The sequence below is a fragment of the Piliocolobus tephrosceles genome, chromosome 11 (assembly GCF_002776525.5).
Source record: "Piliocolobus tephrosceles isolate RC106 chromosome 11, ASM277652v3, whole genome shotgun sequence".
Lineage (NCBI taxonomy): Eukaryota > Metazoa > Chordata > Mammalia > Primates > Cercopithecidae > Piliocolobus > Piliocolobus tephrosceles.
Window position 1 is genome coordinate 44,848,109 of NC_045444.1, and position 26,856 is coordinate 44,874,964.

At 42.6% G+C, this 26,856-nt stretch overlaps 1 protein-coding gene across 2 annotated transcripts in view; it reads left to right on the forward strand.

Moving 5' to 3' along the window:
* The window catches only part of TANC1 (tetratricopeptide repeat, ankyrin repeat and coiled-coil containing 1), a 135,049-nt gene that overhangs the window by 37,498 nt on the left and 70,695 nt on the right, over nt 1-26,856 (forward strand). For both annotated transcript variants that reach the window (XM_023217397.2, XM_023217398.2), the window contains exons 2-4: nt 14-118; nt 13,026-13,156; nt 14,254-14,440. In XM_023217397.2, the coding sequence (XP_023073165.2) occupies nt 14-118; nt 13,026-13,156; nt 14,254-14,440 (423 nt within the window). The remainder of the gene's footprint in view (nt 1-13; nt 119-13,025; nt 13,157-14,253; nt 14,441-26,856) is intronic.

A 26,856-nucleotide genomic window follows, 5' to 3' on the forward strand; every position in this document is an offset into this window, starting at 1 on the left:
TTTCCCACTACAGGTCCCGTCAGGAAGCCCAAGTATGTGGAAAGCCCCAGAGTGCCTGGAGATGCAGTTATAATGCCATTCAGAGAAGTATCCAAGCCAACAGAGCCTGATGAGCATGGTAAGAACATGTTTTCAGTGATTTCCTCCCCCCGCCCCCACCAAAGATTTTATACAATGACGCTTCATTTCTGAATGAAACTTGAGTGCCCTTGCTGTACTGCTTTGCTGAGAATGTATTTGGGAGCTATTTTCCCCTCCGGCAGTTACAGAGATCTGTTTAGCTAACGCACATTCTTGGAAATTGTATACCTGGTATAGAAAAGTGGGTACATATGCATTATTTAAGGATTGAGTACTATTTCCTCTGAATTTTGACTTACCAGGTCTTGGAGGATAGGAAGCATCACCCAGTGGATTGCTTCCAAGATTTTGTTTTGTTTTTAATATTCTACTGCGTGAGAAAATTCAACAACAGGCTTTGGCTGAAAAGCTGAAACTTTAACTGGACAAAGCATGTAATTGCTAGCTTTAAAAAAAAAAGCATTTGGTGTCTTTTGAAGGCTGCTTTTTTTTTTTTAACATGTAAAGTTTTTCTTTAGGGGATGTTGAAGTAGGAGCAAAAAAAAATCCAAATTGATGGGAATCTTTTTAAAGATATTTTATATGTATATATATTTTATACCTGGAAATATGTGTGACATTACAAATTTGTAGCATTTAACAGATGTATTCATAGTTGTTTATTTTAAAAAATCAATTCAAGAATTTACCTGTTTGTTCCTTGCTGGGGAGTCCTCAACTCACATCTCTCTTGCCCTTAATTTGGGTGTTTTGAATTTCTACGCTGTTTTTCTGCAGAAACATGGGACTAGGAATCTTGTTGTATGTAAACATGGGACTAGGAATCATGTTGTATGTAAATCTTGTTGTATGCTTGCTTTATCCTCAGTGTGGACACAAGTTTATGTAGCAATGCTGAAAGAGAACTTGGGAAAGAAAACTCAACCATATTTTTACTTTGGCATATCTGGCACCCTCCTCTGCCTAATTGTGGGGGGTAGGAGATACAGACCCTTTATATTCTAACTCCTGTGTGTGCCTTTTGTGTTGCTGGTGCTGTATGGCAGGGAGTGGGTAATAAGTAGAACATGGAAGGACAATATACTGGAGTGGTGGTAAAAAAAAAAAAAAAAAAAAAAAATACAGCTAAAAATGAGCTATGAGGAACAATCAGCAAAAGCTGAAAATTGGGAAGGGAAGAGGAGTTTGGAACATGGGGAAGAGATGGGACCAGGCACTGGGCACTCTGGGCAGGCAAGAGGTGCTATTGCAGGTGCCCTGGCGTGAGAAATGCCACCCTCTTTCTTTCTGTCCAGGCACTCATTGTGTGGTTGAGGGAAGAGGATTTGAGCTGAGGATTTGCACACACCAAATGTTGGTGAAGGTGGAGATTCCACAGTGAAATCTGGTTAGGACAGCCAGCTGCTGGTACATGAGGCCTCTCTTGATTGTGCATTCACTTGGGCAGGTGGTCTGTTCTCTGTCTCCTTGGTGTCCTGAAAGGAAAGTAAAATCTATCTCTCTGTAGTGAATATCAGTCATCAAATGTCTAAGCTGTCTGCCTGGCTCAGATTAAGCCTGCTACCTACCCCTTCCCTTCTTCCCCACCCACCAAAGCCTTTGTAGCCCTGGTCTATTATGCCCCTGGCATTTTGGCTGGCCTAGACTCCATTATGTAACCTCTTCCTCCCTGGCTGGGAGTATCGTTGAGGTTCTGTACAGGGAATGATGACCTCCTCCTTCTCCTGGTGTGGGAATAGGGGGAGAAAATTTGGATTTTTATTAGGCAATGAAAGGTTGTAAATAGTTCCCATTGTTAACTTTTCTCCCTTGCTCAAGGCAGGATTGGCCACCTTTCTTGGCAAAAGGAAGTGTTCTTATGCTTGGCTGTGGGCTGAGCTAAATTTCAAATGCAGCAATTGGTCTTGCTGGAGTGGCCTGAAGTTTGCATGTGTGCTCACTCCTGAGACCTGAGCTCTCTGATTTGGCATCTTGAGTCTCCATGGGGACCAAAATTATGAGATCTGTGGGCTGCAAATACAGGACCAGACATTTGGGTTTTGCCTGAAATTAAGAAGCAGGGTATGTTTTCATTTTTGTTAGGTGTCTCGGGAGCACGTGTAGTTGATGTCTGTGGGTGCATGGTCTTGCCTGAAGATAGCCATGATGTTGGTGGAAGCCGCAGCAGGGTGAGCTTTCTCTTGGTTGATGAGGAGAGGTGGCTGCCTAACAAAGTCGAACAGGACAATTAGTATAGATTGGTGTGTTTTGTAATCCACATGGAGTCCCTTAAATTTCAGTGGGGTTAATTAAGTCTGCCTTATCAAAGTGTAAATTTTATCCAGATCACCGAACCCAAAGGAAACGACAGAGCCAACTAAAACTTATTGAGTTTGAGTGTTAAACCGGGTGTGTGCAGATGCATGATGGGTAAACCCTCATTTTTAGGGTTTAATATCAGCATCATCACTTAAGTTTTACTTTAAAATGTGGTCTTCTGTTATCTGTATTTTCTTTGGACATTCTTGTTTAAATTTCTAAGACACTTTTCTGGGTGCTGTCAATAATAGCATGCCAGTACTCCACTGAAAAGGCTCCTTGTGAAGTGCTTTTGAAATTTCCGTGGAGTCCTGAAATATCAAGTTAATCCTAAATGCTTGAAATACTCTTTCCTGCCTCACTTTTGCTTTGGTCATGTAGCTCCATCAACTCTTGATTCTTAGCTCTCTGGATTTTAAATCAAAGGAAAACAAAGCAAAGAACACTTTGAATTTGCTTATTTATAAGTAATTGCATTTATGTGTGATGCATGTTTCAGTCTTCTGGGAAGTATGGGTTCAATAATATAAGAAGATGAATTTTTTTTTGTAAGCAAATAACTTGTTTCTTAAAGTTTGCAAGCTGGGCACTGTAGCTCACACCTGTAATTCCAGTGATTCAGGGGGCCGAGGTGGGAGGATTGCTTGAGACTGGGAGTTTGAGAACAGCCTGAGCAGCGTAGTGAGACCTTGTCTCTTTAAAAAAGGAAGGAAGAAAGGAAGGACAGGAAGGAGTTTGCACTCACCTGGAAACATCTTTAGGAAAAAACGTTCTGTCTTAGTATGTTTAAATATATTTGGAACACAGCATTTTCTACTCTAGGAAAAACGGATGACATAATAAAATCATCAGACAAAATACAAAGCCCATTTTCCTGTCAAATGGTCTTGATAAGGTGTGTGTCAGAATAAGTTCTTAATGAGTAAGCTTCCTAATGCTAAATCAACATATTGTTTAGGGGAAAACTCATTTACCCACAAAACAATATCTGCCTTAAGGGAAAAAAAGCCTTCAGATAAATTAGAGATGATTATTATAACAGGATCCACGCTTTATTTCTTTGATTTAGGGGCAACCATAATTTATTTAGGTTTGCATTAATATATCTCTAGCTACTTGGGCAAGCTTTGAGGAGGGGTGAGAAAGTTTTTAGTCTCATGAGTCATTGCTCTGTGAAGATCAATCTCAAAATATGATGAAACTTTTTTTTAATGATATCTTCATGTCAGTCAGTGATGAAACTTTTTTCCTGGCAGTCTGACTAGCAAATAAAGCTAACACATATGAAAGAGCAGAATAATTCAATGTGAAACTATGTTCTGGGAGGGAGGGGGTCTTTAGTTATATGCTTAAGTAAATATTTGGACACCTGATGTTTTTTATTACCATTTTAGATGGTCAAACAGATATAGAGGATTAAAGAGGTATAAAGAATAAAGAGGCTGGGTGTGGTGGCTGGCACTTATAATCCCAGCACTTTGGGAGGCCAAGGCAGGAGGATTGCTTGAGCCTAGGAGTTTGATACTAGCCTGGACGACGTAGTGAGACCTCCACATCAACAAAAAGTCAAAAAATTAGCCAGGCATGGTGGTGTGCTTCTCTAGTCCCAGCTACTCAGGATGCTGAGGTGGGAGGATTGCTTGAGCCAGGGAGGTGGAAGCTGCAGTTAGCCATGATCACACCAATACGCTGCAGCCTGGAAGACAGAGTGAGACCCTGTCTCAAAAAAAAAAAAAAAGGTGAAAAAAAGAATATGATTGAAGAAAATGCGTAGTCATGTTTTATTTCTTAAAACCCTTTCTTTCCCAAGAGGTAACCTAGATCCTGCTTTAATTTTCAGCTTCTTAGAATGGCAATGCAACATTCAGCCAACAGTTGAATGAGGTTTTATGTGATGGAAGTGCAGAAAAGGGGCATACCTGGTATGTGTGCATAGAAGAGAGACTCTTGCAAGTAGAGTATCCATTCATTCTGCATTTCCTTGAATAAGTATTAAATTTCTGTGTTGTGAAAAACCACTATGCTAAATGCTATTTGAGATGGGTTATCAAGCATGGGTCCTGTCTTCATGGAGCCTTAGAGTCTGGCAAGGGATTAGAGACCTGTGTAGAGAGTGACTGTAATAAAGGAGGAAGTAATGACTAATCCAACCTGTGTGATGAGTTGGGAGTTCAGCAGATGGGGTTTTTTGTTTTTTGTTTTTTTTTTTTTTTTTAGATGGAGCTTCATTCTTGTTGCCTAGACTGGAGTGCAGTGGTACAATCTCGGCTCACTGCAACCTCCACCTCCCAGGTTCAAGTGACTCTTTTGCCTCAGCCTCCCGAGTAGCTGGGATTACAGTCACCTGCCACCACACCTGGCCAATTTTTGTATTTTTAGTAGAGACAGGGTTTTGCCATGTTGGCCAGACTGGTCTCGAACTCCTGACCTCAGGCGACCCACCCACCTCAGCCTCCCAAAGTGCCAGGATTATAGGTGTGAACCACTGTGCTTGGCCAACAGATGGAGATTCTGAGCATGGAAAGACTTAATTGGAGCTATGCCTTAAGATTTACCTGTTGTCTTAGTTCAGGCTGCTTAGTTTATGCTATGAATACCATAAACTGAGTGGTTTATAGACAACAGTAATTTATTTCTTAGACTTGTGCAGGATGGAAAGTCCAAGATCAAGGTACTCTGCAGATTTGGGGTCTGGCAAAGACCTACTTACTGTTTCATAGATATCTTTTTGCTGTAACCTCATGTAGTGGAAGGGACAAATGAGCTCCCTCATTTATAAGAACACAAATCCTATTCATGAGACACAGACACAGACTATAGTACATGGCAACAGAGTAGGATGGAGTGGGACTGGAAAGAGACTGAGGTTAAGAATGATTAAAAAGTTGTTTTAGTAGTTAAGTGAGAGAATAAAGTCTCAAATTAGATCAGGTTCAGTGAAGAAGAGGTGGTGAATGGAAGATTCATGAGGAATTGCAAGGACCTGGGAACTGGAAGAGACAGAGACAACAACTCCACGCCTTTGAGACCACTGAAGGACGAGGGGCTGTCTTGGTTTGAGTTCAGTTTCAGGCATGTAGACTTTGAAGTGTGGTGGAACATCTTGGCAAGTGTCCAGCCACCAGTTGGAAAATCATAACTGGGTCTCAAGAAAGCTCGGGATATAAACTGGTCAGCCATTTTCTTGGAGATAATGCTATGAGACTAGGCAAGTTACACTAGGGAAACAGGTCATTGACAAAAGAGGGCTGAGAAACTGGCATTTCATTTGTGAGCTGGGACTAAGGTTCAAGGAGCACCAGCAAGAGGCACAGGAAAAGACCACACAAGACCACAGTATTCTGGTAGTCATGGATGTTTCCCTCCGTGTGTCTCTTACAACAATTGCCACTTTCTCCCTTGCAGGGCACAGTGCTTGCAAGGCCATAGATCTATAGGAAAATCAAAAGAGAAGGTGTACTATGAAAAAGGAAAAAGAAAAATTAATGTGCTTAACCAGGGCTGTTTCAGGAGACTTGTGAAGGTCTGTGAGTTGAAGTTATAGTTATGTGATAAGGAAATGGAATTGGTGAGGATAGAGAGCCCTCTTTTACCCCCAAGAAATTAAACAGATAAAGATGGGAGATCAGTTACTAGGATGAGAGATGTATGCAGCTGTGGTTTTTATTTAACACAATTGTAGACTTAATTCAGAGGTTCTGATAGTGTAGGCTATGGACTTCTAGGTGTCCCCAAGACACTTTCAGGGGTTTGTGATGTCAAAACTCTTTTTATATAATACAAAACCCTTTTGTAATAATATTGAGAAGTTATTTACATTTCCCTTTGTTGACATTTGCACTGATGCTGCAAAGCAATTGTCAATAAAACTTCTGATACCTTAGTATATGTCAAGGCACTGGCTATACTAGTAGTCCTGGTGTTCTTCACTGCCACGTGCTGGCATCACAAATAATAATTCACTGAAGAATGTCCTTGACAAAGCACTAAAAGTAATGTTATTAAATCTTGACCCTTGGAGACTCATCTTTTTAATATTCTGTGTGATGAAGTGGGAAGTCTGCATAAAGCCCTTCTGCATGCTCTGAAGTCTGATGGTTGTCTCGAGGCAGAGCACTTGTATGATTGAATTGCAAGCTGAACTCACTACTTTTAAAATGGAATATTGCTTTTATTTGAAAGAATGACTGACAAACCATGGTTATTCTGAAGTAGGTATTTGGCACACCTTTTCTTCAAAAGGAATGAAATTAGCCTGGCACTTCAATTAGGAAACAAAAAAAGAGGCTGGGCGTGGTGGCTCACACCTGTACCACACTTTGGGAGGCTGAGGCGGGCAGATCGCATGAGGTCAGGAGTTCGAGACCAGCCTGGCCAACATGGTAAAACTCTGTCTCTACTAAAAATATAAAACTAACTGGGCATGGTGGCAGGCGCCTGTAATCCCAACTAAGGCAGGAGAATTGCTTGAACCCAGGAGTTGGAGGTTGCTGTGAGCCAAGACTGCGCCACTGCACTCCAGTCTGGGCCATGGAGCAAGACTCCGTCCCCGCTGCCCCCAAAACAAAAACCCTGGCAGGATTAGTTGCCAATGATAAAACTTGACATTTCAAATGAAAATTAGTTTTTTGGGGAAATTTTACATCTGTCACATTGAGCTTGATGGTTTCTTAAGACTTTTCAATTGAGATCTCTGGTAATGTGATGTTTTGATATTATGTGATAAAATTTGTCAACATTTGCAAAATCTGCAAAACCATGATTTTCCAAATGACCCAATATATAATGTTACACAGTCTTGCATGGGTAAAAGATCCATTTAAAGTATAAAACAGACCATTGGATCTTACTGTAACAGTACAAAAAAATTCATTGATGCAGATTGAGTCAACAGTGGAGCTTACTTTTAAGAAATTGCCGTTTGTCAGCCGGGCACGGTAGCTTATGCCTGTGATCCCAGCACTTGGGGAGGCTGAGGCAGGAGGATTGCTTGAGCTCCAGGAGTTCATAACCAGCCTGGGCAACATAGCAAGACCCTGTCTCAAAAAAAAGCGGGGGGGGGAATTGCTGATTGTCAAGTTTTGGCTAGGTGTCAGAGAAGAATATCCACAATTAACTAAGAAGACTCCTCTCTTTCCCAATTACATATCTGTCTGAGGCTGCAGTTCTTCACATGCTTGAACCAAAAGAACTGATCCCCACAGATTGAATGCAGAAGCAGTTATGCAAATCCAGCTGTCTTCTATTTAATTGGACATTAAAGTTTGTAAAATTGTAAAAACAATGCTATTCTTTTTAACTGATCTTTCAAATCAAAAGTAGAGCTTTTTACCTATTTACCCATAAGTTAAAAATTAGTTTTTTAATTAAAATATTGTTAACATGAAGTTTTATAATCTGAAAATGAACTGTTTAAAAATTATTAGTTTTAATATCTAGCATGAGAAATATCAATAGACATAACCCTCATAAGCCTACAGTCCTCAGTTTTTATGAGTGAATTCTGAGACCAAAAAGCTTAAGAACCTACTGGCTTTAAAGGAAGGAAAAGAGAGGGAGAAAATAAAAATAGAGATGAGAAAATTGATTCAAACTCTGATAGTCCTCTAGACTTAAGAGGATGAAGACTTTGAGTTGAGTGATGGATGACTGAAGAAGGAAAGGCTAATTCAGGAGGTATTTTGAATGGAGAAATAGTAAGTTTGCTGATAATTTCAATATGGGGTGGATGACATGAAAATTTTGAAGGTAACCTGCATGATAACTGTTTCAGTATTGCAGACCAGAAACAACAAATTATTGACAGAAACAGAGCAGGTCCATGAATGGATGTTCCTTTTTATTTTTATTTTTTTGAGACGGAGTCTTGTTCTGTCACTCAGACTGGAGTGCAGTGGCACAATCTTGGCTCACTGTGACTTCCGCTTCCTGGGTTCAGGTGATTCTCCTGCCTCAACCTCCCGAGTAGCTGGGATTACAGGCATATGCTACCACACCCAGTTAGGTTTTTTGTATTTTTAGTAGAGACAGGGTTTCACCATGTTGGCCAGGCTGGTCTTGAACTCCTGATCCACTCGAACACCTGATCGTTCAGGTGATCCATCTGCCTCGGCCTCCCAAAGTGCTGGGATTACAGGCGTGAGCCACCGCATCCAGCCAATGTTCCTTTTTAAATATGTTTTTTGGAAATCTAAGGAGGGAGGGAATGGTAATGGCTCAGAAGGAGCAGACAGAAAAACAGGGAAAATACTTGTAAGTAGGAGTCATGGAAGGCAAGAGGTTAAACGAGAAGCAGGTCATGGATAGATAGAGGCAGAGGATTAATGTCAAACCAAGGGCCTGTGTCATTGTGAGCAGACTTGATTCACAAGTGCTATCTTGGACACTTGGTATTAAGTCAGCTGTTCAAGGTCACATGGTGATAGGTCGCATGACAGTGAACTGATGAATGTCTTCAGTACTCAGTGTTCTCTAGAGTCTGAGGAGGATGAGAGTACAGGAGAGACTCTTCTCTATGGAATGTACTTGGTCATCGCTAGGGACCTGCACTTCCCCACTGGCTTTAAACAAGAGAGAGTGATTGGAATGGAAAATGAAAGCAGTAAGGTGCAGGCCAAATGGGGATGGTTTGGTTTGGTAAGCAGAAACAAGAGGGGGTTTGTTGTCATGGAATAGTGAGTTTACAAAAACCTATTTGAGGCAGAAAAATTATGAACAGAAAGTTATATAAGACATACAAGCACACTTGAACATAGATATGAACTTGTGAAACCAGAAAATAATCACAAGGAAGTGTGGGCTCTTGGTGTTAAAGCTGGTAGAGATAATGATCAATTCTATATCTTGTGGTTTATAAGCTGTTTCTCACACACAATGGTTTTGAGCCTCACAACCTGTAGGAAGTGGATATAGCCACTTCTCTCACTAAGAAAGTGCAGTTGAGAGAGGTTCAGTACCCAAAGGGGTCCAGACGGTGGTTAGCACTGAGAACACCCTGGCTTCCCAGACAGTAGCAGAAGATAAGAGGATGACTGTAGAGGGCACTGATGGTTTAAAGTTATGATGGCAGTATTCGGGGAGCTGATCAGTTTGTAGACTGCTCCTTAGCATTTGTGCCCCCAAATATAGTGACCAGGGGGTGAGTAGCTGAATAGAGGCAGCCAGAAGTGATTGAAGAACTTCCCTTTACCTTTCTCCATGCAGTCAGCCTTTCATGCTGTGTAATACTGAGGGTTCCATGAATGTGCTGCTGGGAGGAATATCCTTCTCCACTTGCCTAATGGATTCCTAGGGCATGCGAGGCCAATCATTCTCTCATCTCCAAATATAGCCGTCATACAGTCATCAGATATTTAAATCTGTGAAATGCAAAATGAAGTCTTCTCTCCAGCCCTCATCCCACTGGTATTGGGTAAGGTACACCCATTATTGATCAGTGATTTAATATTAACTGCATGAATGAAAATAGACTTGCTATTTAGAGTGGTCCATTTGAATTTGACTTGGAGGTGCTTTTGTAGTAACTAGCTTAAAACCATCTAGCTGTTCAGATCTCAGTATTTTGTGAACGGCTATGCAAGTAGACATGTATTTCCATTTCACAGGGTGTCCATGTGAGTTCCTAAGCAACTCATCTCTCCCGAGATGGCGCAGTGACACTTCTCCCAGGACGTCCTTCTGCCAGAGTGAGAAGTTCAGTGAGAGAGGGCTCTGTGCATTAGGGAAGGGAGAGATCCAGACAGCTTCATGTGGATTAAGGAATTCAGACTGAAGAGGACCTTTTAAGAGGACGATCACTGGGATGACATTTTAGAAGACAATAGTATGAAAAGGCAGGTGGGAAGCCTTTGGAAAAATACAATTTCAGTGCCTTAATGGATATAAACATGAGTAAATAACGTTTGTCCATTCATCCAACCCCGGGTAAGGGTTTAGAACTTGGGTAGCAGCAAAGTCCAGGTTGTACAGTTAAGAGAATAGTTAATCATGCATTTGGGTGTCCCCTTTCCTTTTCTTTTTTTTTTTTTTTTTTTTTTTTTTTTGAGACAGAGTCTTGCTCTGTTGCCAAGGCTGGAGTGCAGTGGCACAGTCTTGGCTCACTGCAACCTCCACCTCCCAGATTCAAGTGATTCTCCTGCCTCAGCCTCCCGAGTAGCTGGGATTACAGGCATCTGCCACTACGCCTGGCTAATTTTTTTATTTTTAGTAGAGACAGGGTTTCACCATGTTGGTCAGGCTGCTCTCGAACTTCTGACCTCAGGTGATCCACCCACCTCAGCCTCCCAAAGTGCTGGGATTACAGGTGTGAGCCACCATGCCCAGCCTGGGTGTCCCTTTTCAACTCAACCATTAAAGCTGGAATCGCCACTGTTCCCCAACTTATCTGAAGTGGGTTGGATGGTGAGTTGTTTCTGGGTTAAAAAAAATGAAACACTTGAGAACCTGGAGTATCTGTCTGCAGACACAGTGTGGGGGCAGTGGTGACTGTGCTGGGGTGTTGCGGTCCCCCTGCTGCACGTAGGACCTACACAGGATCAGAGTCCTCCTGCCAGTCCCAAGTGAGCTGCAGGCGTGGCCCTGTTTGTTGTCGAGGTGAATTCTGTGGAGCCAAGTTCCTGCAGCTGCTGTCTCTGCCTCCACAGCAGCTGCCAAACGGGAGTCGTTTCTGGCTCTCTCTCCACAGAGTGTTTCAGGTTGAACCAGAAACTAGACGTTCTGGGGCATAATCACAATCGGGAGCAGTGTGGAGATTGTTTCGAAAGGGAAGCGGGGTGTGGAGTGGAGAAACTGCGGAGATCTGCCCCCTCACCCACTTCTTCCCCTTTCCATCTGCGTCCTGTTCCCTCCCTCCAGCCCAGCTGCCACCTGAGATAAAGTAGCTGCCCTGCCTGGGCCCGGGGCAGAGACGGAGGGAGGGCGGTGCCATCCTGTTCTGAGGGCCCCACCTCTTGGGTGTGCCTCTGTGTGCTGATCTGGTTTGGTTGCCGCCCTCCTTCCCCAAATGCCCGGCTAGCTTGAGAATCAAAATGTGCTTTGAGGTAGGAAGGGACCTTCTGTAGAGCGGCTCTGGCATGTGGTCGACCCCCCCTGGGGTGGCTCCTTTTCCCTGTGTTGGCTTGGGGCCACTGCCACCTTCATGTTTAGCTCACATGGTCCAGAAGCATCAGGGCTCCTTTAACCCAGAAGAGTCCAGCCTTGGTTTCCTTACCCCTGCAGTTTTCCAGAGCAGCTGAAAAACATCCAAGCTGGCAAACCATTCTTCCTACTCCAAACATTAGGAGCTTTTACCAGTAAGCAAGGGGTGGGAAGCTGTTCCTTTCTTGAAGATGCTGCCAGCATAGTTTCCCTTGTAGCTGCCATCCTGGGTGCATGACTTGCAAAACTGATATGTGAGTAAGAATAAGACAGATGGCCTTTGCAAAAGCTCTGCTTACTTTGATTTTTGTGGTTCCTTACAAAAGGCGAAGTGAGCATTGAACTTTGTTGGTGCTGTTGTAACTCAACGGCAGCATCACTGTGTTGTTTCCTCATTTTGTTTTTCCTAAGACCTTTATCCATTATCTGCAGATTTTCACATCTAAGCAAAATAGGTTCATATGAGTCTAGTTACCTAGACAATTAATAAAAAAGAGCAAAATGTTGAGTGACTATGTCATAGGTCACTTATTGTTAAGTTACAACTTTGCTTTGTAAATTTTTGTAAATTTGCTTTGTAAATTTTTCATCTCCTTGCTTTGTAAATTTTTCATCCCCTGATAGATGCTGATTTTAGAAGGTGAGAGAAGTATTAGAAGGATGTGAATATCATTTTGTTTTTTGGCCATAATTAAGTGCCTTTGGGCTTTTTGGGTACAGGGTTAACCTACAGCTCAACATTTAAATCAAATCCAACTTAAGTACAAAAAACCAGATGACCAACCTCAGGGAGAACCCAAGAAAAGCTGGGCTTTTCCAGCATTGCTGTGCAGCATTCTGAGAATATAGCTTGATTTTTCTACATCTTTGCACAGACAACAGTGGTACTGGGTCCTGTCTCTTGGGACAAGTTTCACTGTGATTTTAAATTTTTGTTTCAACGTGGATTCTCCATGATTGACCGTCAAGTCAAAATTCTGGTTTTGACTTTCACTACTGTGGGATGTGCACATCAAGTTTTCCACCAAATTTTCCACGTCGTTCCCCGGCTTGTTTAATGAGAGCTTGGATTGCAGTTTTACCGCAACACCTAAATTGTCTGGGTCTCCACCAGCATGCCACTAGGGTTTTACTTCATTTCAGCCTCCTTTGGGCATTGGATACCCTGTACTCTGTAAGAGTAACATGAAAGATAGGTCCTTTTCTTACCCAAGCTGATGTCTGAAGTGCCTGTTTTCACATGACTTGGAATTAGGAATTGCCGTCGGATAACCCTGGGCTCTTCTGATTCACCCTTTGCACTTGGAGTTTTTGTTTTACTGTTTCCTTAACCTGTCACAGTCCCTTAATTAGAATGTATTGCTAGAGGACAGGCTGCGTTGTCCAACTTTGTGCACATTTTATAGAAACACACAAAATCACCAGACAAGCAGCTGTAGTGTGAACTCATCCAGATGCAATACTGAAATTCCCCAGAGGGGCATCTTCATTGTTTTCTTTCTTTGTTCCAGAAGCAAAGGCCGATAATGAACCGAGCTGTTCGCCGGCAGCTCAAGAACTGTTGACAAGGCTGGGATTTTTACTGGGAGAAGGGATCCCAAGTGCCACACACATAACCATTGAAGACAAAAATGAAACCATGGTAATACCCGAGGAAGACACTACATTGCATACCTCTTCAGAGGACGAATGAAGCAATAACCATCTTCTCCCTTTCCTTGAGCAGGGAAGCCATTGTTCAGTTAAACGAGTTCCGGGCTGTTGTGTATTGAAATTTATTTCAACAGTTTGGTTCTGGGTTTTTGCAGTGGGGACGTGGGGAAGAGCAGAAAGAGGCAGAACATAAGAAAATGTCCACATTAACCTTCTAGTCACCACCCAGAGAATAATGGCTACGTGAATTAAAGAGGCTAAAAGAATGCCTTCATAATGCTGCTAGTACTTTTACTTTTATAGCACCATTCTTCTCATCTGGTTGCTTTGGTATATGCTTTCCTGTGCTTTTTTAGCTGTTGAGATTTTGGAGGATCAGTGGGGTGAGGAAAAGATTTATAGGAGATGAGGCAGAGACAAAATAAGGTGAGATCAAATGGTTCATCTATCAGGAGAGCACTTCCCCTCCAAGGGAGCAGCAGCATGCACCCTGCCACTTCCCAGATGTGATGTGTGTGTCTGAATACCAATGCAGGATGGAGCTTCTACCCCTGGTGAAGGTCTCTGCACTGCAAGGGAGGGTGTCATGCATTGATTGAGATTGCAGTGGTCACCAGTCTCCTTCCCCTGATTGCAGAGCCCATAAATCTTGAGGAATTGAATCAGGTTGCAGTGTTCGTGAAACATTACAAAAACAGAGTTCCCAGGTTTTCCGTCCAGAAGTCAAATAACCCATTTGTCTTCTGCAGACTTTAAATGAAAGGAAGTCTGCCTGTTTGCCATTTCTGTTTTACAAATGTGCATTCTCACTAAATTATTGCTAAGACTGACCTTTTAATAAAAAAGAAAATCACAAAGGAGGGGAACAGAACAAAGATACTGCTCTCTTAAAATTTGGAAGACCACGTGTACATTTATATAGATAAAGCTCCATGAATCCATATCTATACACACATCTCTTTAGATTTTTTTTAAAAACTTCCGTTTTCCTGTTCTTAGTTTTATTGTTTTAGCGTCAAAAACAAAAGCATGTGTCGAAGCATCCTGTGTAAGCCGTGCTAACTCCTCCTTCCGTTCGTCTTGCAGTGCACAGCTCTGAGTCAAGGCATCAGTCCTTGCTCCACACTAACAAGCAGCACCGCATCTCCTAGCACCGATAGCCCCTGCTCAACCTTGAATAGCTGTGTCAGCAAGACGGCAGCCAACAAAAGTCCCTGTGAGACCATTAGCAGCCCTAGTTCCACCCTGGAAAGCAAGGACAGTGGAATTATAGGTAAGAAGCACACTGCTCGGTAATGTAATGGCTCAAAGCTCGTCAACCAGAGCATTCACCAGGCACTTCCTCAGAGGGTTTTAGCATGGTCTGTGAAGGTCAGTCTGCCAGTGCCTGCTCTGTTCTTTGCAGGCGGCAGTGACTCCATGTGTAGCTGAGAGAATTAAGCATTGGCTTTTATATTCCTTGATGTTTACTTTATAACACTCAGCTCATTTGTTAAAAAAAAAGAATTCCAGATCAGATCTGGTCTGTGAAATTACAAAAATCTTTGCTCTTCTATATTCAGTTCCATTTGTGGGCATCAGGTCCCACTGGGGCACACAACAGAGCAATGAAATTCCTGCATATTAAGACGTCGTCTTAGCCCAATCTCAAGGTCACTTATTTTCCTGATGATAGCTCAGGCTTGTGTTCTCTAGAGTTTCTTATCATGGGATCTCACTGCATTTTGAGGCCAGAATTTTCCAAGGATGACCTCCCTGAGCCCCCACACCCATGCAATAAGTGTGGTTGTCCTGAAGCCTAGGGGTCAGGAGACATGGGTTCCAGTCCTGACTCTTAGGCCAATTTGCCAGGTGACTTGACCAACATTGAATTTACCTTTTTTGCACACTTTCTTTCTCTAGAAAATTAAGAAATTTAAGGATTTTGATTAATCCAGTAGTTTTCAGTCCCAAGTTTATATTAGAATCATCCGTGGAATTTAAGAGTCTTTATTTTTACATGCCATCTCAGACAGACTGCATTTATGTTTCTGCAGCTGGACTCCAGTGTCTTTGTGACTCAGGTCTCCAGCTTGGTGCCTTTCAGATAAAGATGGGTGGGACCCCTGGAGGGGATTGTTCAGGCCTTCTTCTGTTCCAAGATTATACTGCAGTTTCACACGGAGCTCTTCTGAAAGATTTAACTCTCCTTTTTCTGAGTCCCCATTCCACATGTCTTTGAGGGATAGTTTGTTTTATTGTGAACTGAATGCTTCCACATTAATATGTAATCAAATGGAATGAACGACATTTGAGCTCCTTATTTTCTTTAGTCACCTGCGATTTATCTCAAGTGTAATTTGGAAAGACAGCAGGTTCATCCAGTTTGCACTTTGGGGATTGCCCCAGAAGGTCAGTGAGATTCCTGGGATTGGATTGTGGGCTCTTTGTTATAGACCTCACTATAGCTTCGTGAGGGGTCCCACAGCTTAAGGAAGGCAGCTTCTTGCCATAATTTTCAAATGAATCAGAATCTTTAGTGGATTTTTGTTTTATTTTGCCTTCATTCTTTATTAAGATGAAATTCACATACCATAGTATTCATTCATTTGAACCATTGGATGGTTTTTAGTATATTTAAAAAGTTGTGCAACTATCACCACTATCTGATTTTAGAACATTTTCATTATCCAAAAGAAACCCTGTGACCATTAGAAGGCACACTCTTTCCTACCCCAAGCTCCCTAGTCCTAGTCAACCAGTAATCTATTAATCTTTCTGTCTCTGTAGCTTATTCTGGACATTTCATATAAATCGTGGGCTGAGTTTTGTGTAGCAAATTTAAATTATTTTCACTCAGCTTGAAGGCCTTCCAGTGAGCTTATTCTGCTAATTCCCCATTCTCATCTTACTCTGCTTCCCCAGCTGCTGTTTAGTCTAGTTCAGCTAATTTTTCCCACCATTACTTCTGTTCTTATGCTCTATCTCTTCTGAGCTGTCCACCATAGATACATCTTTGGTATTTATTCTGAGATAACCAGATGACTTTCTTCACAGTATTCTCAGTTCTTCTGAAATTTCATCTCCTGCAGATAATTTATCTTCAAGGATGTGGCCAGTGCAGCATTATTTTGACAGGCTTTTTCTTTTGAATGTCCTGGCCATTGGCATTACATGCCTCTGATTATAACCAAATCTTTTTTTTTTTTTTTTTTTGCTTTGACTGTTACAAACTTTTCTTGAGACAGGATTTTGCTCTGTTGCCCAGGCTGGAGTGCAGTGGTGCAATTGTAGCTCACTACAGCCAAACTTCTGGGCTAATACAATCTTCCCACCTCAGGCTCCCGAGTAGTTGGGACTGTAGGCATGTGCCACCACACTGAGCTCATTAAAAAAATTTTTAACATATTTCACTATGTTTCCCAGGCTGGTCTCAAATTTGTGGCCTCAAGCATTCCTCCCACCTTGACTTCCCAAAGTACTGTGATTACAGGCATGAGCCACTGTGCCCGGCCCAAACTTTTAATAACTGAGAGCCACCCATTCGTTTCTCTTTCTCACTGAGATACAGTGCCACAATTTTTAAGGTATTCTAAGCAGAGGAAAGGAATGGTTCTGGTTTTTTTGTGTGTGTGTTGTCAGTGAAAGATTAAGCTGCAGGAGGTTCTTAATACTTAATCTTATACAGTCCCACCCAGTAGCTGACTGATTAGACCCCTTATATGTTCCCCATAGTGTCTCAGTATTCCCCTTCAGAGTATTTGTTCTTGTTCTGTTATTTAATTTTCTCTCCAGATATAAACAGGGGTCTCATTAATCCAGCTATCTACTAGGTTCCTAGCATGGTGTTGGAAATGATCAATTAAGGAAAGGGAAATGTTGCCACTGTCAAGTTGCATTGGGTGAGGGAACGTTCAGTTTAGAAAGAAGTTTTGCAGGATCCCCATCCCACGTGGGCTTTGTCAGACCTTTCAGTGTCTGTGTTGTAACCTCTGCCTTGATGACAGAGTAGTACATTTCATGACGTTGAAGCTGCGTTTTTTCTCTGCTCAAGCCAGCATGTTCCCTTAACTCGGCAGAGCATGAAAAGTGGCAACTGGAGGTAAAAGCAAAAGGAATTAGGAAGTGGCTGGTAAGTCCCTGTCATCCAGAAGACCCCCCGCTCTGGAGACCATGCCTCCCACTGTGTTTTCCTGCAGGTTGCAAAGGCAGGAAATAGAGGGATGAAAGGGAGGCAGTGCTGTTGACAACATTCGTCTGTTCTCTCTTCTTCCGTGACCTGCAGAATTAGAACCTGTTGCCAAAGGACACGCTGGAGGTGTGGTAGGGAGGAGAAGGAAAAAGACAGAAGAATTTCCTCTCCAGGCAGACTGTAGCCACAGGTCTTTGAAGAGGCAGGAGTGGTGGGGACAGAAAGGGGAAGAGCTTCCTCTTAAATCAATACAGGGTGTGCAGGTTCCACTGCCTCTTCACAGAGCAGATTATCTATGACTCAGTTGTGGTTCTGTGATTGCTGGACTAGGGGTGTGCCTTTTTCCATCTGAAGAACATGCCTGTTTTTATAAGGTGTAGCCTGGGAATGGCAGCTTTTGGGCATCGTAAGTGTTTCACAGAGTAAAGTATTCAAGAGCACCGTGACCCTAGTGAGCGGAGATGAAGATGAGATACCTTGGCTTCCTACTTTGGAAGACCTAACAGTGGCTTGTAAAACAGGCTGGTGAGGACCCATGCTCCCAATTACATAGGGCCTGGAGAAGGCAGGAAGAGGCTTTCCATTTAATTTTCCATTTTAAGTAGTTTAATATTTGTCAGCCAGTAGAGCTGGGGTTGGAATGGCAGAGGCTTTGGGGGTGGACTATACAAAATGCATACAGCTGCCGAGGCCTTGCAAGCTTTGGGCAGCAGGTGGGCTCAAAGCAGGATTCCACGTACAGTATTCGCATGGTTTATTCAGAGCAGTTCAGGGAAATTTCAGACAGTGCTAAACCATCCTTTAAAATTCCTGGATCTTTCTTTACTCTTTAAGCTGATTTGCATCATGTTGGTTATATTTAATCTCAATATTTTTGCCCAGCAGATGCAGGGACAGGAAGCGTGTGTTCCCACATGCCTGGGCACCCAGTTTAGAAAGAAATATAAAGTATGTGTTTTCATCAGGACTGCCATAGGGTGCCCTGCCTGTGTTCTGTTTCCACTGCTTAGGAGGAGAAAGGGCAGGCTAGTGACCAGTAGAAGAATTTATTGGGCCCCTTCCAGTCTTCCTCTGTGGAAGCCAGGGCTTCATAAACCCTTCCTGCCCCTGTTTCAACTGTGTTATCTTATCCCGAGGGGAGTTCCACTTTATCCTCTTTCAGGAGGTCTAAGTTCTTTCGACATAAATGTCTTTCAAAGTATAATAATTCTGTCATGTAGAAAGACTGTCGAAGCTGAATGGGATTATTGAATTCCCTATGATTGTCCTTTTTTTTTTTTAAGTGAACTTCCTTACTCTTTACTTGTTAAAATCATTGGCATTACCTAGAAGTTAGTGTCTGATTTTCAAATTTGCAATGTGAAAATTTTCTCAATGTGAAACCCAACTGTACCCAATCACCGTAAAATAGCTTTCAGTTACTTACTGTGAAAAGAAAAACTTTATGAAGTATGCTTTTAAAGATGTTTCCTCCTTGTTTGAGAAAACATTTTTTCTTAGTGACATTCCTTTAAATATGACTTGCTTCCTACTGTTACAGATGGAAACTGTAATCTGTATTAATCCCAGTTTAGAAAGAAATATAAGTATGTTTTCATTAGAATGTGTGAAAACCAATCTGATTTTCAAACAAAGCATCACTTAAAATAATGTGTTTTAAAGTGCTTTGAGATAAATTTAATTTTTATGTACATATCATAAAATTTTAACTGTGTGTATTAGTTTCAAGAAAATAGGCTATTTCTGCATTTAGGAATAAAGAGGATAGAGCCTGGATGAGAAGAAACAAACAAAAACCCAGCTTTCCTGTCAAAATAAAAAGAAATCCTTCCTATCCATTAATGGTAGATGTGCAGAGGGGAGGACTTATTCTGGCTGAGGGAGGGGCCGTTAAGTCAGTCAGTCTCTCCATTTGTCTTTTTAATCTGCCTTTACCTGTTGAGATGTGTAATCTCCAGAGTATTTTTGTAGTGTCCTGAATCTGCCTCCTTTGGAGAAGCGGTGCTAGAACAGTTCCATGAAGGGAGGGGACCCTGAGGGAACCGTGGCTGCCTCTCCCCAACTGGGTGTGTCTGCCACACAGAGCAGGTATATCATCTACCTGCCTGGCTCTCAGCACCTGAGCTGGCAGGCATGAGCCACCACATTCCACCTGGCTCAGTGGCTTTCTGGGTGATTAAGTGCTCAGAATTCAAGCTCTTCCTACTGCCTTTCCTTTGCTTTCTTCATGCTTACATTTGTTTTCTTCTTACTCAGTTTGAAGCGAGAGAGGCAGGTATGCATTTAGACAGGGAAATACCTTTGTAGAAACAGTTTTGCAGAAGTAGCTTGCAGTAAAATATTAGACACCTGGTTAGTATCCTGCTGGTGCTTGCTCGAGTTTGATAATATTTATTTTTCTGCCTAGTTGCTTAAGATGTTAAAAAAAAATTATCACAGGTTGACTTTTATCTTCCTTTGACTCTCTCCTACCTCCTGCAAGGCTTATAAAATGAAAGTGATTCCAGAGGTAGCTTTAGACCTTTTATTTCCTGGACTTTGTGTCCCAAGGGAGATAATCAGATGCAGAGGCACACAAAGATGAATTAATTGTACTTTATTTTCCTTGTTGACTTGTTGTAAATCCTGCCCTTTTGATTTTATGCTAATACTGCTTTGTTGCCACCTGTATTGCCCTGCTCACTACTAAATTGAAATGCTTTGAAATTGATTTGGTAATAACTATTTAGACTGTTTCAAGTCTGGGTTAATATTCATTTTGCTACATTGCCTGCAATTTTTAAAATCATCCTTAATTATAGAAGCCTTTTTTTAAAATCTCTTGGGTGAAGAGAAGAATTTTTCTTTATGTATATAATTTGGTAATATGCTTAATGTGGGAAAGAAATTCTTGGCAATGATTTGAGTCAGCAAAGAGCCTGCTGTACTTTTATTCAGACTGTGGTTGGATTCTTCAGACTGTTCTGTTGGTGTAGCAAGCATTTATTGGCACCTACTGTGTACTAGGAGCAAGCATGTTCACTACTGGCACAATAAAGATAAGGCACAGCATCTATTGTCAAAACTTGTCCACTTGTGGGACTACAAAATGGTCTTCTGTTCTGTGGAGAGTCTGAGCAAGTTGTCAATAACTGAGAAGAGTTTAAGACATGACAGTGATTGATACCTCTGATTGACGATGTATGCTGTGGGTGCATAATGATACCACTAATCGAACTCTTTTCCAAAGTCTGGGAAAGGGTCACCAGACTGTGTGAGAAGCTCCAGTGTCTGTGCATTCAGTGCACAGGTTATGTGAAGCTTTACCAAAACACTGTGCTTTTTCTGGAAAATGTCATATTATTTAAATCCTTAGGCTTGTCTCTGGAGACTGTTTTTCATTGTGTCAGACTCAGTTGGGCAGTGTGGTGGGTTGCATCCTCCCCCTCCAGCACCGCCTGCTCCCAGCTATTCCTTAAGGTGTTTCTGCAATTGAAGGGCCTGATGAATGTGGCTGGGAACGCGCGGCTCGGGTCCCTGGCCTTGCTGCATGTCATAGCAGAGCATGCCTTGCGCAACACAGGTGAGCACCAAGCTAGAAATTTGGTACAGAGATCTGGCTGTCACAAGCCAGCATACACAGCTCCCAGCGCAAGGCCAGAGAGGGAGCAAGGTCCTGTGGCGCATTGGATGGGGCTGGGCAGTTGCAGAAGAGAAGCCAGAAGTCTCCTGGAGCTGAAGGTTACCATGCAGGGGTGGGGCAGGGGTCCCACCTGGGACATTCTGTTGGCATTCCAGGCAAGGTGGCTTAAGCGTCTTCACTAGACCCCTCAGGTTAAAAGCTGTGGCCGCAGGTAAACCAGGGGCTTTGTTCTTTGTGGTTGGTTAGTTTGCAGGTGGCTGGGTCTAGGTGGGGTGGAAAGAAAAGTACAGTCTGGCGTTTCTGGCCAGAAAGGTTTAAGGCAGGCCGGTTTCATCGTGCAGGCTTTCCCTTAGACACTGGGGAAAATCCAAAATGTGGCCTGGCGGCCCGAATGCCTGCTGGGTATGAGGTATGGGTGCACAAGAGAGGGACGCCCCCTGTCAGCAAAGAGGCCTACAGACTTCTGCGCTCGCTTCCTTGACTTGTCTCTGATCTTTTCCTGATCTGACTTCCTCTGCAGTGGTGAAACCTAATTTGGAAAGTTGTTAGTCACGGGAGGCAGTCTCACTACAGTACTGGGCTTTTCCTTTTCTATTTACTTCTTCCTTTCACCCACTTTTAGGAGCAACCATTATGTTCCTTTCTTGTTTGATTGTTAATTCATTGGTCCAGTGTTTTAACTTTAAATTCTTCCTGTCAACCACTAAGCTAAATATAGAGGTTAAAAAATGTTTGCTTTTTAAGTGCTACTTTATTTTTCTTCAGTTGTGAGGGGAGGAAAACATTCCTGAGCGTTCATGATGCCTAAGGCACTTGACATATGCCCTCATGTCTAATTTTCTCTGCCACCCAGGGAAGGACAAATCACTCTGTTTACAGAGTCCTCCTCTTGAAAATGGGGAATGCAAGACAGTCGATAATGTTCTGGGAGAAAATTTCCATTTGTGATTTTTTTATCCTCTCAAAATGTGTATTTTCTATTATAATAAAGTAGTGTATGTACATAATTTATAGTACATGTATTTGGGATGCATGCCAAGTCTTAATAGTATGGCATAATCAGAGCAGTGTAGAGAGGCCGGGCATGGTGGGTCACGCCTGTCATCCCATCACCATGTGAGGCTGAGGTGGGAGGATCGCTTGAGCCCAGGAGTTCAAAACCAGCCTGGACGACATAGGGAGATTTTGTTTCTACAAAAAAGTTTTAAAATGAGCCAGGGGTGCTGGTGGTGCATGCCTATGGTCCCAGCTATTCAGGAGGCTAAGGTGGGAAGATCGTTTGAGCCCTTGAGGTCGAGGCTGCAGTGAGCCGTCACTGCACCGCTGCACTGCAGCCTGGGCAACAGAGCGAGACACTGTCTTGAAACAAAAAAAACATGTAGAGCACTATTCTGGGATACAGTGGGACTTAGGGCATTCCGGGGCTTTCCTGTCCATAGGGCTGTTAACGAGAGTCAGTGAGTTGAAGTGCAAAAAGAACTTAGAGTGAAGCCTGGCATATAGTAAGCAGTATTCCAATATTCATCTTAGCCACTGTTGTGATTTCCTAAGGATCATTAGTTAATTCCTCACCAGTGAATTTGAAATGCTCAAAACAGACATGTAATAAACCAGGATTTTTCCTTTTTCTGCGAAGGTATGAGTTGGGGAAAGTATGAACTAGGAACGGCAAGAGAAAAGATGCATTGAGGAGTCATGTTCATAAGACTGGATGCTTCTTATAAGTGGGCAGAGAGCTTTATGCCTAAGTTTCCTGGTAGCCAGTGGAAAGAGAGAAAACACATATGGAAGGTGATATTTATAAGGACAAAAATGTCCAGTGCCCAAAATGGTACTGGGTCTGGAGACGCATACCTTCTCATGGACCCCCTAGAGGGGAGAAGCCAAGGTTGCAACAAGCCCCTTGCTCTTTTCACCTCTTGTCTTCTCTGTAGCTCAAAGGTCCATCTGATGAATTGTTTGTGGGCGTATGTTTGATATCGCTGGCCCTTAGTTCCTAAACAATTCTGGGCTAATGCTGTAGTCAGGCTATAGTTAGCTTTCTTCTTGATGTTCTTTTAAGCCTATAACTTGATTTGGATCCCACCAAACTACCCATAGGGTCCTGGACCTACACTGATTTTATTTTTCTTTTGCTGATTCTAAGTGTCCATTCAACATAGAACCTTCAGAAGGCAAGGGGTAAGGAAAAGTGGATCCCAGCACTTTGGGAGGCCCAGGTGGGTGGATCGCTTCGAGATCAGTGTGGGCAACATGGCGACACCCTGTCTCTACAAAAAATATTTAAAAATTAGCGAAGTGTGGTGCCTGTAATCCCAGCTAGTTGGGGGCTGAGGTGGGAGGATCGCTTAAGCCTGGAAGGCTGGGGCTGCAGTAAGCCGAGATTGCACCACTCTACTCCATCCAGCCTGGGCAACAGAGTGAGACCTTGTCTCAAAAAAAAAAAAAAAACAAAAACGTTAAGAAGGTGAAGAAAGAGTGCAGTCGTGTTTCAGAGCCTTATAGAGCAAAGCATTTGATGACTGAGTGGATGACTTTTTAACAAGGCAGACTTCATGAACTTTTAGCTACAGATAATTAACTCCTTTTATGTGTTGAGCACCGTGCAAGCAAATAGTGTTTTAAAAATACGCTGTGTGTATCAGAAGAATTAGTATTGGCTATACCACTAATTGTACATACACGTACATGTGTGTGTGTGTGTGTGTGTGTGAGAGAGAGAGAGAATCGAGAGAGATCAGGTTCTCTGGAGCCTTTCATCTCTGTAAGGTGGGGTTGATGGTTCTCTGCCTATCTGTCTCCTCTCATGGGTTGTGATCAGGTATATGCCCTGTTATATTAAGAAAGTGAGCCAGGTGCAATAATGTGTACCTGTAGTCCCAGCTACTTGGGAGGCTGATGCAGGAGGACTGATTGAGGCCAGGAGTTCGAGACCAGCTGGGGCAGCATAGTGAAACCCCATATTATGCAAAAAAAAAAAAAAAAGTGTTTTGGAAGTATTCTACCCCTGTACGCTAGTACAAAGGAAGATAAGACACTGTCCTTGGGACCAAATGGAATTTAACACTAAATTGTGAGGCACAGCTTTATGAAATTTAAGGCCTGATAAGTCGCTCAGTTTCAGAATGCTCTGTGTCACAAGGGTGGCTGAGACTCAGTTTGGGTGATGATAGCAAGCTGTAATTGACAGAAGCTGCCATCTATACTAGTCCAAAAAAACAAAATGCTAGAATTTTTAAATTATTAAGCAGCTGTAAAGATTAGTCAGTCTCTGGGAAATGTCAAATAGCACTTTTCAGAGATATTTTTTAAAAAGTCATCACAGTTAAGATGCTGCCCTTGTTGTGTGTATATACCCACAAGCATTCTTGAGAGTGACTGACTGGGTTAACCTGATGAGTTTGAATTTCTGTAAGCTTGGAAGAAAGAAAGATGTTTTTGAGCAGCCTGTCGTTTATTGGAAGAACCAGCTTTCTCTTTCTTGGGGACTTCGGGGCTGCCATGTTTGGTGTTGCTCTTAGGTTGTGCAGGGAAGCCAGACCGATTTGGCCTTTATCTGCTCAGCTGGATCTGCTTCAGGGCTCAGATGGAGCTGAGCCAAGATGAGAGTGTCTGGGCTTCCAGCTATGTAGGCTACATCTGGTATTGAATCCCAGGAAGGAGTGTTTGTGAAGTGGCTTCAGATTTACCAGCCTCCCTGCCTCTGAGAACCCTGGGACATGTAGACTGTGGAATGCATCTCTCACAGGAACTTTGTGAGGGCAGCAGAAGGGCTGCCTCTTCTTCCTCACTAGTCTCCTTCTTATAAACACTGACCTTACAATATGTTCATTTCTAAATGGTTACCCCATCTGGGACTTCTATTCCCAGTGACTGCTCCTGCAGCTGGGCCCTTCCTCCCCCACCCCTTTTCCCTCCTCTCCCTGCCAGGACCTGAGTGTTGCCCCGCCCGCCCCCACCCCCCACCATGAGATGCTGGGCACAGTGTAGGGCACATGCCTGCCAGCGAGAGCCACACCTTCCACCTGTCCTTCCCTCAGGAGCTCTGACCTGGCCTTCCCAGCCGTCCTCAGCTGCTGAGGTCCTGATTGCAATGCTGTCACTTGTAACAGGAAGTGAGCAAAGTCCTTGTTCCCCCTGTTTGAGGTCCTAGTTAGGACTCAAATCTTTGGGGTTTGATTCGAAAGTGCTTGGCACTTAGGGAGAGCACTTTGACTTTCGTTTTAATTTTTCAACTTACAAATATGTGCTCTCCAATGTAACAGCCACAGAAATAAAAAAAACAAACAAATCCCCATCTCCCTTGCCTGGAACTCTTCCTGTCACTTGGATGTTGGAGTAGCCTGGGAACTTAACTTATTACAATATGTCTGAGAAAAGTATTTTGAGTTGCAAACACTGGATTTAAACGTGAAGGTTTGTAACACCACAATCTGTGTTATGGGACTGCCTGCATTTTTATACTTCCAGCTTATTAACAAGATTACCATTAATAGTTACCATTAATAAGCAACAAACTTATCAATAAATTAGACCATTCCTGAAAAACATTAGCACACTTCTAGCATATAGCAAACCTTCAGTAAATGCTAGCTTTTGCTGTCAGCAACACTATTGACATTTTTGTGATGGAAAGAGTCATACTTGCTGTGCCTATGTTCATATAAATGGTCCATTTAAAAACACAAGGAAGGCTGTGATTGATTCCAAAGACATGGAAATAGGGTCTAATACTGCTGATGGAACACTGGCAAATGCTGGGAGTCATAACAATGGGCACCCAAAATCAGATCCTGAACTTCTAAGTGTAGTGTCTCTGACCACAAATGGAATTGAAGTTTATTCATTTGCCCATTCATTCAATTAGCAAGCATTTATTGAGCACTTACTATGTGCTGTGCTGTGCTGTTCAGAAAAGGAAAAGATCGCCATGGATACTCTAGGGAAGGCTTCAGCATTTATGTGGGAATTTTTAAAATAGGCAACCAGAGAGGGTGATAAGTCCAGGCTGCAGCAGCAGGAGGAGTAAAGACAGTCAGAATTATGACAGGATGTCCTGTGGCCACTGCAAGGAAATAGTTTTATCTTTACTTCTAAACCCCTTCAGATCCTTTGATCCTAAATAACTGACCCTGACCTAATTCACCACCTTCTGATTCAGTGTGTATCATCTTGGTATGTGGCTAAAGGGGCCTGATCCAGGAGGTGGGTTCTGAATGTACTTTGGCCCTGCGCACTCCCACTTAACAGGCTTGGGGTTGAGGGCCTAGGGGACTGGAATCTAGATAGGGAAAGAGGCATCGGTGGATATGGCCCCTGTTCTCAAGGACGCAGCCAGCATTAGTTCTAACAGTTGGGGGGTGTGAGTGGCCCAGGTGATGACCTGTGGTTTCGAGGGGATCCTGTATGGCTCAGCATCTTTAAATTAAAAGTGACTCTTTGTAGAAACCAAGTAGGGTGATTATTGCTTCGCTCTTTGACCATGTTCTTTCTGCTTTTTTGCCAAGATGTTTACAAAAGATTTTTTTGTACCTTTTTTCTGTGCTGGTTTTCTTTCTTGGAGATTAAATGTGAATTCTGCAGTCATAGTATACCTTCTCATGCTAGTGCTTCACCTGCGCTGGGTACGGGAAGGTTTTCCATTTCGTGCTGTTGAAGAAATAATAAGTCAGTCTCTCTGGATCATCTTGAAAAGATGTTATAAGCTTTAAGGGTCAAATTATCTGTTTGACTTTATAATTGTATTTTTGTTTCTAAAGATTTTCTCCTGCACCATTTCTGCATTAAACATTCTGTTGTTCATTCCCACTCCCCTACCCCCAACAAATGTTATTAATTTGGAAAGTATATTTAAAGGTTCAAAGGGATTTAATGAGACATGAATTCTTTTGTGTGT